Here is a 20,673-nt window from a genome sequence, read left to right as displayed (position 1 = left end):
AGAGCCGCATTGCTCGAGGGTTGATATTGTCCGAGGGCTGATAATGCATGCGATATGAAAAATGACATGCTATGATCTTTTTATCATATGCTTCAACAATGGAGAAAAATAACAGATTAATATATAAATCCTTCTAAGTGGTTCTCAAATAGAAGTTCAAAGAGTGAAAAGTTTACGGACGTCGGACCCCAAAGGTAGTACATCCAAAATGAAATCTGTCTATCAAAAGCCTCAACAGAGAAGAAAAACAACAGTATGATCTATTCGTATATGGACGATTAAAAAATATTTCAACAATAAACATAATGAACACTGTTTGGAAAAGTCATTATTATGTTGGAATTTTTTTTAAATGCGTTTATCTTATCATTTAATAGTTCGTTTGTTTGTTTTCTATTGAATCTTACACAATATACTTTCCTGTATCCAAATAATTGTTATGTACCCTACTTTGTGCACTTGATTGTTAAAACAGTCATTTCTGTGTTTCTGTCACTAGTTTCATTATTTCAACAAATTGAATGATAACTTTTTTTTCTAATGCCAGACATGGTGCTGACCAACTAATATGTGGGAATTTTTATCATGTAGCAGAATGTGGTAACATTTTGATTTAGGTTGAGAATAAATAGAAAATTATGTGTTTACTGTTATGTACATATACATCATGTACATTCATCCATTATTTTAGCCATCGTATTGATCATTATTGGATTATTAGTCACAAGGTCTCCTAGTTGTGCCCCTTTTTAAAGATTCCTCAATTAAGCTTAGGCCTTGGTACATTGTTCTGATATCAGTAAATAGATATAGGAAGATGTGGTATGAGTGCCAATGAGACAACTCTCCATCCAAGTAACAATTTATAAAAGTAAACCATTATTTATGCATGTTCTTAAGACTGTTTGTTGTCCACTAGATGTCATTTTGGAAATAATAGCTTTTATATCTTATTAATTGACTTCTACCCCTAATATCATTTTATTCAGATCAACTAGCTAAGGTAAAATCATCTCAATAAATATGCTTTGGGTCTTTTAGACACTTAACCATTTGTATCTTGTGAAAATAAACACATGTGTATTATTTTAATGATTCCACAACCAATCATCAATGATATATATATTTTAAATATAGAAATACTTTATTACTGAAATTAGAAACAGCTACATTTGGTGTGCTGTTAATATTTTTCATAACACCAAAGAATACTTTTAATAACAAGAACTGAAATTGCTGCTTAGTAAATTTATAAGATATTAAAGTACTGAACATGCTGTTTAAAATTTTAGAATGCACATAAAAGAATTGTCACAATACTAAAGTACACCTAGTTTTCAACTTGCAATTTAAGAAATGGATTATAATTATGATCAAATTAAAATCACATATCCAGGATGAGATCATATTGATGTAATATAATTATGAACCCTGCTTTGTGAGGACACTTAGCTGTTTTTTCAAACATGATGCATGCAGTTTTTCTATGGTAACAGTATGCAGGATTAAAACTTTATTCCAACTATGAAATTACTGGTCTTTGCTCTTTCTTTCTAAGCACGTTAGGGGAAACACATGTATTATTATTTTTTGTCCTAATGGATTCTGTGAAATTATGCATACACAAATGATATAAAATTGTACATTTAATAATTTATTGGTAAATCCAATCAGGGGCTAAAAAATGCCAAGGTAAGATGACACATTCATGTCTGCGGAGTGTGGAGGTCATTTTGTTCACAAATTCAGCTGTCAAACATCTATCTTGAGTAGGGTTTTCTTCTTTTTTTACTTTATTCCTAGGATCAAACTTCATCTGTTCTAATCCAGATATATTCATGATGTATAAGCATCTCTTAAAGAAACAAAAATCATGGTAATTGAGTTTTACATCTTTTTAGTTAAACCACAAATCAATAGTCTATTTTGTTCAGCTGTAAATGTAGACATCAGATGCTGTTTCTATTCTTCTTATATTCCTGAAATCATAAAACATGCATAATGATGCTTAAAATTAAATATCATTTATCATGACTATGAATTTTAATGAAATTTCTATATTTATTCTTTTTTCCTAGCAAGTAATGACATTTGCAATTATTTTCTATTTCTAAATTGTAACAAAAAATTAATAAGTCAAGAATTTGAAGCTTCATGAAGAGAAACAATTTTAATTTTGAGTACAGCTAGTTTTAACTATAAGTAGATAACTATTTACACCATTTGACATGAATATCAATTTTGTGGTCATTTTTATAAATTTCCTGTTTACAAAACTTTGAATTTTTCGAAATACTAAGGATTTTATTATCCCAGGCATAGATTACCTTAGCCGTATTTGACACAATTTTTTGGAATTTTGGATCCTCAATGCTCTTCAACTTTCTTGTTTGGCTTTTAAACTATTTTGATATGAGCGTCACTGATGAGTCTTGTGTAGACGAAACGCGCGTCTGGCGTACTAAATTATAATTCTATTACTTTTGATAACTATTAAAGCTACTTACTGAAGATTGTTTCACTGGTAGTTGGCGTCTTAGCATTTCCTACAGTTACTTCATTGGAATATGGTAAAAGAAGTGTGATAGTTGCCTTCTTCATCAACTTAAAATGAAAAAGCAATAGACATTTAAATAAACTGGTGAATTTTATCAGTCAGATATACATTTAAAAGGATCTATCTATCTACATTTTAACTATATACACATGTAATACCTATCTTCAGTTTTTTCCAAGAAGGAATACTATTCAGTTGTAAAGTAATACTCGAACAGGAAAATTTTCAAATAAATATGCAATTAATTAGCCATAAATTGATTATATTGTAGAATTGAAGCTATAGTTAAAATGTCGTTAAACTTGACGTTAAATAACATGATGATGGCAGGTATATATAGATATTTAAATTTAAAAAAATACGGGATATTGCAAATAAGTTATTTGTATTACAAAAAATCTATATAAAATAAGCAGATGTGGTACGATTCCCAATAAGACTTACTGCTTTCAACAATAACTAAACCCATATCACAAAGCAAGCTTCATGTATAAAGGGTCCTGGCCTAATCATGATAAATGTAAAACATATCAAATAAGGAAATTTAAAGCCTTAATTTGTTTAAAACAACAATTTGAAAGCAAATGTGACCTACAGCATGTACAGTAACAAACAACAAGTACTGAATAAGAGGCTCCTGATATGGGAAAGGCATTTACATTGTACATCTCTGGCAGGGTTAAACTTTTAAACATGTTCTACATGTATAATGAATAAGGCTAGTTGTCCATGTTATAAAACAATAAGAAGATATGGTATGATAGCCAATGATACCAATTGAAATACTTAGAAGTTAGCATATAGGTTATCGAAGGGCTTTCATTAATGAACCAATATTGCATAAAAAGTTAAAGCCATAGGCCCCCAAATGACAAGAACAATGTTTCTGTTCGGAGAAAAATAAAACTTGTCCCAAAAAAAAAATAGTTACCAGGTATGATGTTTATGTTGCCTGTTTATTTCCATCCTCTTTTTAATCACATTATCACTGCTGCCAGTGTCTGTGTTGGATAAACTGTCACAATCATGACAATGGGTGTTTTCCCGTTTCAACTTTCAAGATAGAGGAACTTCTCTGCTGTTATTGATTTCCTTGTAACTGTTTTATGCAAAAAGCTTTGGATAAGGGAGCAGCACCGTTGGCTTCCCTTTAATAAATGACGGGAATACTTGCAAGTATCAAAATTATCTCGACGCCTAATCGAGTCAATCCATCTTCCTTTCTGGTTTAGCAGATGAAGGATACGAGAAAAAAGTATGCCTGCAATAAATATGTTTCGCCCGCGTTTCCTGGCGTCGGCATTGTAGCCCTCTGCTGCACAGTAAGACTTTGGAATGTCATTAAATTACAATTTGTCCATGTTTCCAATGTCAACACTACAAACCGGAAATAGACATGCCCCTTAAATCAGTGATATCACGTGACCCAGGTACAAAAGAATCAAAGAAAACTCGACGGAACGGATTAACTCGAAAGTAGTCTATTGAGTGAAAACAAATCCCGGTTACAAACTAAAACTGAGGGAAACACATCATCTATAAGAGGCAATCAAAGAAACAACAGAAACACTGAAGTGCAACAAAAAAACAAAAGACAATGCAAAAAAAGTAAAATTATAAAAAAACTGAACTCCGAGGAAAATTCAAATCGGAAAGTCCCTAATCAAATGACAAAATCAAATGATAAAACACATCAAACGAATGGACAACATCTGTCATATTCCTGACTTGGTACAGGCATTTTCAAATGTAGAAAATGGTGGATTGAACCTGGTTTTATAGCGCACATACACATACAGAAACGAACTATAAGATTACAACATTACTGCTATTTTCCTGACTCGGTACAGGACATTTTAAGAAAAAATTGTGGGTTGTAGCTGGTTTTGTGGCTAGTCAAACCTCGCGCTTTTATGGCAATGTTAAGTTAACACTAAACTGACAACATTACATGACAGGACTACATTACAAATAAATACAAAAACATTCAGGACAGATAAATACACAAATAAACAATACAATAGAATATTTAGACATGCTAATATTTATCAAAGGTACCAGGCGTATAATTCAATACGCCAGACGCGTGTTTCGTCTATATAACTTATCAGTGACGCTCAGGTAAAAAAACACAAGCTTCCAGAATCGTTTCCACCATATATCCACAGGGAAATTGCCTAACCTGACATGTTAATTGTCATACAAGTACCTATTCAAAGCTTAAAATCTTTATTGAATCGTTTTTATAATGTTTTGTGAAGAAATTATTTACTTTTTATTTAATATTGTTTTGGTTCAATGAATTTTAATTGAGGTGAAGAGCTTGTGATAAAATAAAATGGCAAGCAAATTCTATAAACAGTAGTTTATTTTCATCTTATACAAGAATACTGTTGTATTTAGATATCTGTTAGTTCTGATTATCTTTGTCATCAACAAGTTTCTTTTTGATGGCGAATGTAAATTTAAATCATGATAGTAAAACCGGTCTTGAAAGGTGCAAACTTTCTAATTTATTGTGCGCACACATTATTCGTATATTTAGTTTTAAGAAATACAATAACAGAAACTCGGTTTGATGTAAAATATATCATTTTATTTCATTTTGCCGTATCAAGTGGACGATTTCAGTGGAGTATTCTATACGCTGTTTGATGCACTCTTTTAAGTGCGACGAAATGGAATTGTTGTGATAACAATGCGTTTTAGATTGTGATTACATTCTCATAATTATCTATAATCGGTTATAGGTTTCATTTCTGTAAATATAGACAATGCAATTGTCCATGGATAATCCGGATTACAAACTAAAACTGAGGTAAACACATCAACTAAGAGGAAAACAATGAAACAACAGAAACACTGAAGTGCCACAAAAAACCAAAACGACAATGCAACACACACAGAAACGAACTATAAGATAACAACTGCCATTTTCCTGACTTGGTACAGGACATTTTAATAAAAAATGGTGGGTTGAACCTAGTTTTGCGGCTAGTTAAACCTCCCGCTTTTATGGCATTGTTTAATACAACACTCAAATGATAACATTACATGACAGGACTACAGTACAAATAAATGCAAGAACATTACGGACAGAGAAATACACAAATAAACATTACAATAGAACATTTCGACATGTTAATTTTTATTATGGCTACCAGTCCTACAATCTAATACACCATACGTGCGCTTCGTCTACATAAGACCCACCCCGAACCCAGATCAAAATAGTAAAATAGGGCCAAAAAAGTACAAAGTTGAAGAGCACCGATGACCAAAAATTCCAAAATGTTGTGCCAAACACGGCTAATTTTATCTATACCACGGACAAGAAAACCGAAGTATTTAGAATAATTCGTACCTTTGCAAACAATAAATTAATAAACATGACTATATAAGTGATGTTCATGTCAAACCACAGAATAAAAACAAAAACGTAAAAAAACCTAGGACAGCACATAAAACAACACAAAAAAACCCTGCATTGTCACACGATGCTATCGCTACAAAAGTGACGTCACAGGTAATTTCAAAAAACATTTTGATATTGTTCAAAATCAGGTTAGTAATTATGGTATTTGATGTATAATATAACAATTACAATTTTATTAATATAGAATTGTGTTAGTAATTAGATAATTAGTTGTTTTATCTAGCTATGTCGGTATTTCTTAAGTTGCCCTAAACTAAATTCTTATAAATGAACTGGGTGATTAATTATCTTTACTTTTACATACGAAGAGAATATTAAAAAAATAGAATTACAACCACAAACGACAACACATTTAACAATACCCGATCAGAATTACAAAATACAACATCATAACTGAATACATTAATTTTGGATAGCAAAGTACCCTGATACGTCTTATAGTAATGCGAAATCACACTCAGCAAAACAGTCAAATTCGGGAATAGGTCACGTTCGGTACTTAAAAGACAAGACGACGTAAATAGCAAACAACAATCTACGACGTGGTAAAAATGTCCTTAGTTAGTTAAGACAGAGACACACCGTATGGATCAACCAATTTGTGATGGTGTCCATAAAATTTACGGAGTGTCATTTTTAATCGTTCCTTCTCATAACTTTGTTGGAGCAGTTTCTGCGTAAAGAGCAGACTCCTGTATATGAAGTCCGTATAGTGTGAACATGCACGAGCATAACGTATCAACTGGGATATGTTAACACCATACAAATACAAAACAACTGTACCCTGCAACGTCCACTCTGTGTTTTTGTTTGATGTATTTCTATTTGTATCAATCTTATGAGTTAAGCCTTTTTCAACTGATTTTTATAGTTCGTTCTTATGTTGTACTGTTACACCACTGTCCAAGGTTTGGTGGTTAGTTGGGATCCCGCTAACATGTTTAACCCCGTCACATTCGGTATGCATGTGCCTGTCCCAAGTCAGGAGCCTGTTATTCAGTGGTTATCGTTTGTTGATGTATTACATATTAGTTTTTCGTTCATTTTTTGTACATAAATTAGGCCGTTAGTTTTCTCGTTTGATTTGTTAACATTCGTCATTTCGGGGCCTTTTATAGCTGACTATGCGGTATGCGCTTTGCTCATTGTTGAAGGCCGTACGCTGACCTATTGTTGTTAATTTCCGTGTTATTTGGTCTCTTGTGGAGAGTGGTCTCATTGGCAATCATACCACATCTTCTTTTTTTATATAAAATATGTTAAACTATAACTCCTCATTTTTTCTTGGTCAAAGCAGCTAAGGCATATCAATAAAAAATACGCGATTTCCACTACCGGACTGATTCTTGACAATGAAAAATACCCGATTTCCACTGGTAAATAAAATTACGTATTTTTTTTAAATTTTATTTTTAAGAAATCTTCATGTTTATATAGTTTTTCAGTCAAAATGCACTTTTAGGCACCAGACTTTTTTTAAATGCTTTAACAGGGTTGTGTTTTGTAATTTAAGGTTATTATCAGATGTTTTGTCCATATTATGACTAGTGAAGATATACTGGAAGAAATTAATAATACGTACACATTGTTTTCAGAATAAATAAATATAGTGATAAAAGGGTCATTGCCTTATAGTGCTGAAACAATTTTTTTTTTCAGAAATGGACAAAAATACACAGATGTATTCAGAAAGTCATAACAATGAGGATCACACAAGAATATTTGGAAACATTTGAACTATGGATTTAAAAATGGTCAATATCCCTAAAGCGCCTAAAAATGAGGAACTCAAAAGTTGTGTGAAAACAAAAAATCTCTTTGTAGTGATATTGGACATGTTTTTATTTTAAACAAGTGACTGAGCTTATCCATTTGTGTTGACTTAGAAAGTAGAGAAACATAGACAAAATGTGTAACAACTATGGAGCTATCAAATGTGTTCAAAGTATTCAATTTTGAAAGAACTTATTGTGTTAAAAAAGTGAATTTTTACCACGAGGAGACGCATCACCAAAGGATTTTCGAAATATGCTAATTTACGGAAAAAGTAATATTGTACCACGAAAATTTAACCACATATAATGTGAAAACGTCTCAGCTTCGAAACGAGCCATCATCATATCTAAGTTTACGATATGGACTGAACTACAGAAGAAAACGTTACCATTACCGCCTGTGGAGAAACAATTGCGCATATTGTCCCATCCGCTAGATCAGAAACAGTAAACTGACATTAAAAATGCTTAATATCCTCTGGTAGATCAATTATTTGAAGTCCTGGTTCTCAGTTAACAGCCAAGCTCAAGGGCCCATTATTTAATGACTTGTTTGTTAAATTTGTTTGGTAACATTCATGCAAGACTCTATAAAACCATTTCATTTTCTCGTGATGTGAATTTTGACAAATTAACCACGTGTGCGATAGTCACGCAAACCAAATTTATAAGCCTTGGAAATATACTGAGTGTTGATATGTCTTCATGGTTTATCTTTCTATTGAGACATGATTCCGTAAAGTGTCTTAAACAAAATAAATCAACATATATCATCTAACAAAAACTATATGTTCATTTCCTCGGTTGATATTTTAGAGCGTTTTGTTTTGTTAGTTTTTTCAATTTACCCATTTTTTGGCTTAACATTTCTGGAATTTCTGTTCTAACATATTTTATATCTGTTTAGGTATACTACTGTTTGTGCGAATGCCCACCTGTGTTGAAAACAATAAACAATATGAATGATATTCAAACGGCCGGAATTTGTAAACTTCCTACCAGTAAAACTCCCACATGGCAGCCGTTTACAGTCGATACAAAACTGGTACAGCTAATGCGATTCTACTACGCAATGACATCGTTACTGTGTCTCAAAGATACAACCAAAGACAAAGCCAGGCTTGTTTTATTTAATGGTGAGTTACTTAATGGACTGTTTATGTAACTTTGATTCAATTTGTTTTCAATACAACTCAAATTAATATATACAATAACAGTTATAATGTCTTAAATACAATTTCAAAAACAACCTAGATTTTTCAAACGTGTTTTAGTGTATGCAGTAACAGTCGAACAATAGTACAATATAATAGGTCATCCCGTTTGTTTGCTTTCCTTAATTTTTCTCTAGCAATCGATTAATGAAAGTTTAACACCGATAAAATGTTATTGCTTGGTCCGAGCAGATGGTTAATCTTTTCCTTACAGGGATAATCTCAACTCATGCTCCAATTTAATGTTATATGTACAAAGATTTATCAATAGATTTGCAATGGGTAATACAATACTAATAACAGGCATCATTAGTCTTTATGGAACGTAAATACTTTCTAATGATGTTTTTTGTTTTTCTCAAAAGTTTTTTTTTTTTTATGATATGATCAGAATCTTAATTTATACGAGTTGAAACATCATTATAGTATATGCACTTGTCTTTTTAATCATGTTAACTTGTCATTTTATGATTATAACTTTTCAGTGTATGATGTCCACTTAGCATTAAATGAGTTGCAATTCGCCCTATATTATCTCTAATGTCATATAAATATGATGTTGTTCGACTTTTGTATCCTACAAAACTCGAAAACATCAGGTAATGGCGTCACGTGTAGTGGAGCAATTAACGTCGCACTGTCATGTGCATCCAAATCAATTTATCAATGTAACAATAAAATGCACGCGACGTCATTCATACAACCGAACAACTAGTGTGACTTACTTTTGCAAACATTAAATTTATAAAAATGACATTACAACATATCATTAAGACACATTGCCGATAAATAGTATAATGACATTTTTTTTATGCTGACTTCATATAATATAAAATTGTATACTTATTATTCAAAGTTTAGTTTAAAATTAGCGATAATAGAAATGGGTATAACAGAGCAAAGAAAACTGTCAGAAATGTGTCTATACACAATTCAGGGGAAATTGATACTGTTGAGATAGTGTCAACACATCTTTAAGACAATAATGTGTCAAGATATATTAAGACAACTTTAAGACTGCCAAGAATGTGTCAAGACATATTCAGACATCATTTAGAATGTCAGGAATATGTCAAGATTATTCGCGACACTTATCAGATGATAAAGAAAGAGTGTAGAAATTTTTAGACAATGTTAATACAGTCAAGATATTTGTCAAGAAAAATCAAGAGTTGTATAAGACAAATTCGACTTTGTCAGAAATTTTTAAAATATTTCAGACAAAGAAGAAATGTCAAGTACAAATTCATGCAAATTCAGACAAAAATTGGTCTTTTCTGACTTTTTTACTTTTATAGTGATTTCTAATTGCATGTACAAAATTGTCTCAATTAACGACAGAATGAAGTTCTTCATACATAATTTTTACGAATATGCACAGGAGAACTGTCCTTATTTCATTTAACAGGACTATTATTCTGAAAATGACTAACGAGAATCTGGTTACTATGTTTTCTCTCATCCCCGATCACTGTGTAAATACTATCGTGCTTTGTGTCTATAATTTCAAAATCTAATCCCATGACCTTCTTTAAAAAAAATTCTGCATTAGAAGAAATAGTTACAATCTTTTTTAACAAAATTTAGCGACATTATCTGATCTTCTTTTTACATTATTATCTATCCACACCTCTTGAATTCTAAACCACTTTCTGTATTAATAGTTATGCCTTTTTATCAATAGCAACACAACTTTATAACAAATCATCACATAAAATTATCACAAAAACTCTTATGGTCCTATTTCAAAAGAAACTGCTGCTTCTCCTAAAGTTGTTATCCTTTCATCTGCTTCAGCAAATTACGTTTAGCCTCTTGTAATGGTGGACGTTTAGCTTCTGCACCTGTTTCACCTACAACCTTAAGCTTTTGATATTAAAAGAAGCCTGTCATTTACAACATCCAACATCGCTGTTACAAGATCAGAGTTAGATATTTTGATATTGTTGATTTGTTTTGTTTTTCGCATTTTTGTAATTAAAAGGGATAATTTTATAATTCTCCCGTGTAATAACAATTCAAAATATTCAAATCATCATTCAAAATTTCAGCTGTAGTGTAAATGGTTTTCACACAGTATTGGCTGCCTTGGTTAAGTCATGTCTCTATCAGTTCTAGTTAAAATCTTACGATCCAGAACAGACTACCTGAGATTTGATCTGTTCCATGTAATGTATATTATCAAAGTTGCGACTGTCATAAAGGAGAAGCGAAAGATACGAGGGGGACAGTCAAACTCATAGATCGATAATAAACTGACAACGCCACGGCTGAAAATGAACTATCCCTACCTTAGTCGAAATCGCAAAACTAATGTGACATTTGCTCTGATAATTGTACACGTGGTTATTTTCAGAAATAATTAAATATATCTATTTTACACTCCTCCTTACCTCTAATGGTTGTTTACTGACACATGTGAAAGTATCATACATTTAAAACAACACATAAGTTGTATTACCAGTTAATTGCCAAGCCAACTGAACTTCCTAAAAATAATTTCAACGACATTCCAAAAACTCATGTTTTTAGTTATGATACAATAGCCTGAAAGGCTCATCCGGACAACCAGCAGAGCCACAAATACCTATATTACTTGTGACTGGAAACCAATACTGCATGTTGTAATTTCCGTCAAAACATGATTAACATTCACTACTGTTACAAAAAGCCCATGAAAAGGCCATGAAATGTTTGTGAAATATCACAAGGTCGTGACAAAAACCCGTAAAAGATCAGGAATCTTTTTTAGGTAAGATAAAATTTTGATATCCCGTGAAGAAGCCATGATATTCTTCTCAACAAATTAATGCAGTTGTGAAAAGACCTTTATATTGTTTTGAAAATATCGACGAACAGCTGAAAAGTTCTTTAATTATTTTGTGTCAACAAAACTAATGCAGTTGTGCAAAAGTCGTGGTATTGGTTTTTGCTATTTAAGCCATTAGTTCAAAGTTATATGTGATCATGACTTTTTTCAACACATTATTGCAGTTGTGAAAAAGGCCGTGTAATTTTTACACCAAGTTAATATTACAGCTGTGAAATTTGATTTTTAACAAGGTTTACAGTTGTGTTACTTATGCTGTTTCCAGGGATATTTGTGAGCTGTTTAATGCCAGTTTATTATATCAGTGACCATAAATAGGCATACCATCATTAACTTACAACTCAGTTTGACTAAGGATTTGTATGTTGTGTATACAAATACTTGATTTTAGCAAATTAAATATGAATTTAGGTGAGGTTTTGGAATTTGTGTCAGATGTTCAGACTCCTTAGTTGCCTATTATAAAGGGTAAAAAATGTTGCCTCATAACACCCATTTTCTTTTGTATAAGACTTCAATAGCTCATAAAAGGTAATTTACCAAATTTAAGCAGATTCTTAATATTTTTCATTCTATTTGAGACCCAAATAATACCAATGCAAATATAAGGTACATTTCCGAGTCAGCCATCTTTTTAAACCCAATTGATTACCTATCAATATTTTCAGCTTATTTTGTTCCTTAACTAATGATCTTTCGACTAAAAGTATTAATTTTAATTTCTTCGATTTTTTTTTAATTTCACCTAAGTTCATCCTTTTTAATGTAGAAATATTAAAATGCTTTATCCAAATTAAGTTTTCCAGCATCCCAACTTATTGTGGTTAATATGGTCCTATTATTTCACTCATAGTTTTCCAGTCATTTAATATATGTGGAACTGAAAACAAATTAACTCTACGAAATAACAGTCCGTATCCGAATTTGTGTTTTTTCGTAATTATACCATTACCGGAGATGACAATTAAAAACATTTTGAATGAAAGGCGCTATAAATTAACTCATCATAGATACCAGGATTAAATTTTGTATTTACGCCAGACGCGTGTTTCGTCTACAAAAGACTCATCAGTGACGCTCGAATCCAAAAAAGTTAAAAAGGCTAAATAAAATACGAAGTTGAAGAGCATTGAGGACCAAAATTCCTAAAAGTTTGGCCAAATACAGCTAAGGTATTCTATTCCTGAGGTAGAAAAGCCTTAGTATTTCAATAATTCAAAAGTTTTGTTAACAGTTAATTTATAAATATGACCATATCAATGATGATTAATGTCAGCACAGAAGTGCTGACTACTGGGCTGGTGATACCCTCGGGGAAGTGAAACTCCACCAGCAGTGGCATTATCCCAGTGGTTGTAAATAAACTCATCATAGATACCAGGATTAAATTTTGTAATTACGCCAAACGCGCGTTTCGTCCACAAAAGACTCATCAGTGAAGCTCGAGTCTAAAAAAGTTAAAAAGGCCAAATAAAGTACGAAGTTGAAGAGCATTGAGGACCAAAATTCCTAAATGTTTTGCCAAATACAGCTAAAGTAATCTATTTGTGAGGTAGAAAAGCCTTAGTTTTTCAAAAATTCAAAAGATTTGTGAACAGTTAATTTATAAATCAATGATAATTCATGTCAGCACAGAAGTATAATTTTCATAAGAAGAAATATTAGTATACGAATATAAATGCCAGCTTACTGACAGCACGTTTGAGGTATACTAGGTTATTTATGTTTTATGTGTTTTACACATCTTTCAACACAAATGTCGATAATTAGACTCGTTTTACTTTGCCAGCATTGCCAAACGTTGGCAGGCATGATTTAATTTATCCCGCGCAAACATGTATGTCCTTTTCATTTATATTTGAGTCTATTGCACGTTGATTTCTTTTATCAGTTCGGTTTATGTTTTTTTGTTTTACAATTGGTATATGAATTTCCAGTATACATTTGTTGTGTTTATGTGTTGGGTAGGGGGTGTCCGTTCTTGCAATGACAATTAACATTCAAAGAGGGAAGAGTTTGTCTGAAAATGGAGTCCACTTGGGTATAGTTTGAAACAGGCAAAACCTGCAAAGTGAGCCATCATGGATGTAAGTTGGCATCTTCAATCATCCTGATGTTGGTATAGCCATTTTTATCATGATTCTATTCTGACGTTTAAACAGCTGCACAAGTAAAACAATCTTTCTTGCAAGAAACGCAGTCTGCACTATTACAACAGTTTTCTACAACTTGGATTGTATATGTATGTTCCAAAAATTTGATATATTATAAGGCACGTCCTATCATTTATCTTCAATGCAGTTGGGCGTGTTGGATTATTTACGTTCCTGTGTAAGTTTTTCCAGTAATGCAACAAATTGTATATGTTTATGAAAATCTTCGCTAGCCAAGGGTAACAAGCTAGTCTTCTCTCCAGCTTTTGTAGCTTAGGCCAACATTTGTGATTACAATGATGTGCCATCTACCGGTAAATAAAAGTCACGTCCAAGAGGTTGCAGGCATTATTCTAGATTTAAATAACCTTTAATTAGACATAGAAATGCGCTTTTACATGTACAACTTACTGGAGTTTTAACAACAAACGAACATCTTTTTTGTCACAATAGTAGATTTGATGGTCTTTTCACAATGGGCAAATAAATTGTTGTCATGGCCTTTTTTCCGGCACATATTCATGGAGTTTCTACGTTTTGTTCAACCAACTTTTCAGGTTGCACCTCTTCACGAGCTTTTCGTAGTCGTTTTGCGGCAGTCATTCTTCAGCATTGTCACTGAAAAAGTTTCGAGGGCGCCCGTACATTAACCGTGACAAACATTGTAAAAATCCCCAGCATTTACATATGCTTTTACATGGCCAAAATATTGCTAGTGCTCAAAAGTAATAATGTGTCTACTTGGTACCTTCTCTTTTTTTTCTTATTGTTAACATGAATTTCTTTGATGAGCTCCTTAATATCCCTTCCATATTGATAACTTACCTGTAAGTAAGCATTTCTTAAGATAACTTTGATATATCTGATATCAGCAATCTCCTTATTAACTGCAACTTACATTATGGCATAATCAAGTCTTCGTTCAAATGTTTCAATATAAAAGATGGTAGATGTGGTACGCTGAAAAGGTCAGGGTTATTGTAAGGGTTATGGTACCCTGGTATCATTCCCAATGAGACAACGTATCACCAGAGTTCAAATTAAGTGAATGTAAGCAATTGTAGGCACCCATACGCATTCAAAATGAGAAAAATCTATAACGTATATTCGGCTACCAAAAGCACCAACATGAAAAGTATGAAAAAAAAATCAAATGATAAAACTTATTGCCTATTTTATAACGAAACAATTTATGAAAAACAAATATGACAGACATAAAACCAGACTCCTGACTTAAAACATGGTCATAAAAAATGTGTTGACGTTAAACACGTTTTTGAACCCTTTACCATCCCCCTTACCTACGACATTAGTATTACATCACAACATAAGAAATAACTATAATTGTGTAGCAATTAAGTGTTATAAAACTATTATCCTGTGTCGCGTGTTGAAATAGAAGTACAATTATAATGTATTTATTATCAACTATGACATTTACAAATACAATTAATCTATGTTGTCTCAATGTTAACGTTAAGCGTTATGAGTTTTTACAAGAAACACGTTTTGTTGAAATCATTGAAAGCGAAATAAATAGTCAACCGAAATATGATACTTTTTATAGCCATTGTATTGCCAATGTTATTTCAACTAATCGGGCGAAGCTTACTTTTCAATTTGCATGAGGACAGTTTATTTGAAGATTTGTGTGATAAGGATGATTGCCGTTATAATTATTAATGATTTTTGATCACTTAACTGTGTCGGTACACGAATTTACAAACGAATATGTGTATGGTATGGGACGAAAAGTGTAATTTGAAATAAAACGTATTCATATGTGCTATAGCTAAGTATTCTAAAGTATCGGCTATTGTATCATTGCAATTAAACAAATATCCAATTGTGATATTCATATTAATATTTGTTACATTTAATTTACATGATAATAAATCTAGATGTTAAAAAATAAAGCTCGTCACACAATATTCAGTCAAAGAAATTAAATTTTCGAATATTCAATAAGTTTCTATATCAAAAATTTCAGTTGACTTTTAAATTTTCTGCATTGATTTCAACTTGTAATCACAATACAAAAAAATCTAAGAGACCCTCTATTTTTTGTGACTGCTAATTCTGTATACTTATAATCAATACCAATCAATTACATAATATTTATTTACATACCAATTTCATGATGTTTTACATGGAATGCAATTTAGCGTGCAATCTTTAAACACTGTGCGGGACAAATTTGCCATTCCGGAATTGGCAAATCTGACTTTGTCGGTTTACAAGATATCAAAACAAAATTTTGCCAAGAGATAGTTTATTAAAAAAATTTAAAAATGCAGTATGTCCCAACCTGTCACTGTTGTCACTGCAGCTGATTAAAAGTACATTTCTCATGGGATATTTGAGAATTCCCATGGGAATATTAGAATTTCCCATGGGAACATTTTAAGTTCCCAAGGGAAAAATGACTTTTCCCATGGGGAGTTAAGAGTTCCCATAGGAACTTTAGAGTTCCCATAGGAACTTTAAAGTTCCCATCGGAAAAGAAGATTACAAAAAGTTCCCATGGGAATTACATTTTCCCATGGGAACCATTTTTCTTTCCATGGGAACAATCGTTCTTCCCATGGGAACGATTTGTTTCTTCCTATGGGAACAATTTTTCTTCCCATAGGAACATATAATATTACAATAGGAACATTATTTTGCAGTTGAATTGTCTTTACAGAAAAATTACAATTTGTTGCAAATACTGGATTTATGTTTAATCATTAAAGTCAGCAGGTTCTCTGCAAGAACTCAGTATGGTTTTGTATAGAATGGACTCATTCAGAACATGCATGAAATAAATGCTACTAAACAACACTTTTCAGAGTTGCACCTTCCATGAAATTATTATTATTTAGTAAAATATAAAGCAATGAGAAGTAAGTTTAAACATTTAGTTGTAATTCTGTGTGTGTTTTGTGATTGACAAACATTTCCTGTGTAATATTTATTTTGTTTGCACTTTTATCATCTTTTATTCCAATATTAATCACTTGTTCATTTTATGGAACTCTTTCTTCAAATCAGATATTGCACAGGGCTTGATAATTGCATAAATAAATGTTAATACTGAAGCACAATGATATCTTTATGTCGCCTTATATGAGAAACAGCTGTAACAATATTTTTCTGCTTTTTCAACTCTCTCTTGATAAAAAAAAGAAAATCAAAACCAAATACTTCTACGTAGCAAAATTTATTACATAAAAACTTAATTCATTTGTTATACAATTATATATACATCTGTTTTCAAAATTATTTTGTTCATCTCTCTAACTAATAATAGAAACGGTCAAATGTCTTCAAAAACTCTCTACATGATTATATAACCTCTTGATATCGTGTCTACTGACCACTCTTTTCCACCCATCAAAATACTTTACATAATAACATGAAAAGGATAACACTTCAAATAATATATGTTATAATTTAAGGAATTAAGTTAAAGAAAACAGAGTTACTGTTTAAACTAAAATATTCATAAATTTTCTAATATTCATTCTAATATGACGTGCTTCATTCGCTTTGTGAATAAACCCATGCTCTAAATCCAATAAAATTTGTTTGCACATTTAATTGACTACTGCAGAATAATGAATTTTATCAAATTGGCATGCATTTAATATATTTGATTAACTTAAATCACTTCTAACCTCTTAAATGATGCACATGTTGTTACTAATTCATTTATTATGATTGTAATGTGTTGCAATTCGAAATTGACATATTTGACCTAGATACGACAACCGTTCATGCTGGCTGTTCAAAAGTCCTCCCTCTGAAAAATCACATTGCCAGTCGTTTGCTTGTTAACAAACAAAAAAGGGAGGTTCATGGAACAGCCTTCACAAACGCTCTACACTTATACAAATCGGACATAGAAATTACCTTAACTGTCCTAATCGGAATCGAAATAATTGATACAATCTATACTTTATTGTAGTTTCAACATGGGTAGGCATTATATGCGTGTTATTTAGCCCTCACTATCGCTCAGGCAAAAATAATCACGAATATAATGCCTACCCATGTTAAAACTACAATAAAGTATAGCTTGCATCAATTATTTCTTACATAATATTGTTTAAAATTTATGTATAATGTTTAATGGCAGATCATGGGAGCAATTTGTTTTCTCATTCATCTCGTAAAGAAATTTAGGATTATTTGAAGCTTTGCATATTATACTGAATATTTTATTTAGTGGAAAAAGCTACGTTGGCTTATTATGTCTAATTTTCATACTTTGTTGTCTCATTGAGGCATAAACCACCTATGCTTTTATTCAATTAACACAAATCAGTCATTAAATTGACAAAAGTTCAACTTTTGCATCAATTAAATTTTAAATTATCTTTGTGTTTGGTTGATATTTTGTTTTTGTCAATGAAAACTTACCATTTTTTCTCTTGCTGACGATGACAGCATTGTAAAAACTGCCATCTGACTATCTTGCAGAAATTGTTGTGCCAACTGCAAGTTCATCCTATATAGAAAATCAAAGCATTCAATTTCGAGACATTATCATTTGTTTTTAAACCATATTCAGAGAATAAAATTAACTTCTTATCAGACTGGCTGAAAAAGCATTATAAAAACAGAACGAATGACCAGATTCACTCTTTAAAAATATTTAAAAAACAAAAGAGATGAAATGGTGTATCTGGTAGTTCAAAACCCATAGATTTCTGCTTTTCACAATTATAGAACAATTACAAAGTCATCAAATATGAACATAATATTATTGTTAAGTAAAATACAAGTACAACAATATCCTATGCTTGTTTGAAGACAGTATTATCATATGCAAGTGATAATGGTGCATTTTCAGTGTATATATTGTAAATTGATAAAGCAATAACTATATGTCTAAATTTTCATACTAGTAACTGTTGAATTAAAAAACAATTACCTCATCCTGGTTACTGTCTTAATCATCATTCTGGATTTGTTCTTCTTCATTGCAGGAAGGCCTATCAGCTATAAAAGGTCTGCATGAAAAAACATAAAAACATTCAAATGGAAAAACGTATGACACTGTGTATAAGACATATGCAAAACTATATACCGAAAATTCAGAAATAATTGCTTGCATTTATAAGTGCTATTTTGTCATTTCAGACTAAAATGCGATTTTATTTTTTGCGATATTTAGAATAATCCTGTTTGATTCATGTAAAATTTTCAAAATGCAAGTTTAAATAATCGTAATTATATCCCTGTCACAATTTTCGAAATAATAAAAACATGGCAATAATTTCTGAATTTACAGTAGTTTAATTTTTATTACTCAATTTGCACTATGAGACATAGTGCTTTACTTTCAATTAAACATGCCCAGACAAAAGTAGTAGAACACACAATTACATATTTCTACAATTTAGATACAAAAATATATTTTACACCTAATAACTTAGTCAGTTTTGTGAAATTGCTTCATTCATGCAATGAGAGGAATTTTTTTTTATGTTCTTTTTATTATATCACTTCCCATGGGAAAAATGATCGTTACAATGGGACAAATTATTGTTCCATTGAGACAAAATATTGTTCCCATGGGAAAAATAATGTTCCTATGGGAAAAATATTTTTTTTCCCATGGGAAGTGATATAATAAAAAAAACATCAAAAAAAATTCCTCTCATTGCATGAATGAAGCAATTTCACAAAACTGACTAAGTTATTAGGTGTAAAATATTTTTTTGTATCTAAATGGTAGAAATATGTAATTGTGTGTTCTACTATTTTTGTCTCGGCATGTTTAATTGAAAGTAAAGCACTATGTCTCATAGTGCAAATTGAGTAATAAAAATATTTTCCCATGGGAAGAAAATGAGTTCCCTTGGGACAAATTATTGTTCCTATGGGAAAAATATTTTCCCATGGGAAGAAAATGAGTTCCCTTAGGAACAAAATTTCCCTTGGAAAATTTAGAATTTCCCTTGGGAAATTTAGAACTTCCCATGGGAAGAAAAAATTTAATTATGTTCCTATGGGAACTTTAAAGTTCCTATGGAAACTCTATACTTCCCATGGGAAAAGTCATTTTTCCCTTGGGAACTTTAAATGTTCCCATGGGAATTATCAAATTTCCCATGGGAAATGTACTTTTAATCAGCTGCAGTGACAACAGTGACAGGTTGGGACATATGGCATTTTTTTTATTTTTTAATAATCTATCTCTGGGCAAAATTTTGTTTTGATATCTTGAAAAGCGACAAAGTCAGATTTGCCAATTCCGGAATGGAATATATATTTATATTGGCATGTATCTAGATCACATCAAGTAGATGTGTTTAGTACCAGAAGGGTTATGGGTGCTATTAACATCGCTTGTCGTCCGTCGTTGTCTGTAGTTATCGTTAAACTTTTATTAAAGATTACAAAAATCATAAAATGTTGATAAAAATTCTGCCGCTGTCGCCGAAAAATCAATTGCTTTGTTTCGCTAATTATGACTTTTGTCGCAGGCGAAACAATATCAGCTATTTCGCTATGTGGTCTATATGTATAGAATTGTGAAAATGATTGCATAAAGTTCGAGATTGCATGTGAGTTACGTTAGCGCGTAACTGTTTTTTATATCCCGTGGTGTTTGTCGTTAATGGATTAGGTTCGTTGTTGTTCTGCAGTTTACATGTTTTGCGACTGTAGTATATTATGTGTTTGTGCGTTTCTCTGTGATGAATGTTCTTGCTTGTG

The 20,673-nt window shown here is 31.6% G+C and overlaps 1 protein-coding gene across 2 annotated transcripts in view; it reads left to right on the top strand.

Annotated features, from left to right (window-relative positions):
* The window catches only part of LOC127701029 (uncharacterized), a 101,050-nt gene that overhangs the window by 30,434 nt on the left and 49,943 nt on the right, over positions 1-20,673 (top strand). For both annotated transcript variants that reach the window (XM_052204799.1, XM_052204798.1), the window contains exon 7: positions 8,676-8,904. In XM_052204799.1, coding sequence (XP_052060759.1) covers positions 8,676-8,904 — 229 coding nt within the window. The remainder of the gene's footprint in view (positions 1-8,675; positions 8,905-20,673) is intronic.

Source organism: Mytilus californianus, unplaced genomic scaffold, assembly GCF_021869535.1.
Source record: "Mytilus californianus isolate M0D057914Y unplaced genomic scaffold, xbMytCali1.0.p SCAF_5, whole genome shotgun sequence".
NCBI classification, from domain to species: Eukaryota; Metazoa; Mollusca; class Bivalvia; order Mytilida; family Mytilidae; genus Mytilus; species Mytilus californianus.
Note: the sequence above shows the minus strand (reverse complement) of the source record. Positions and strands in the feature narration are given on the sequence as shown.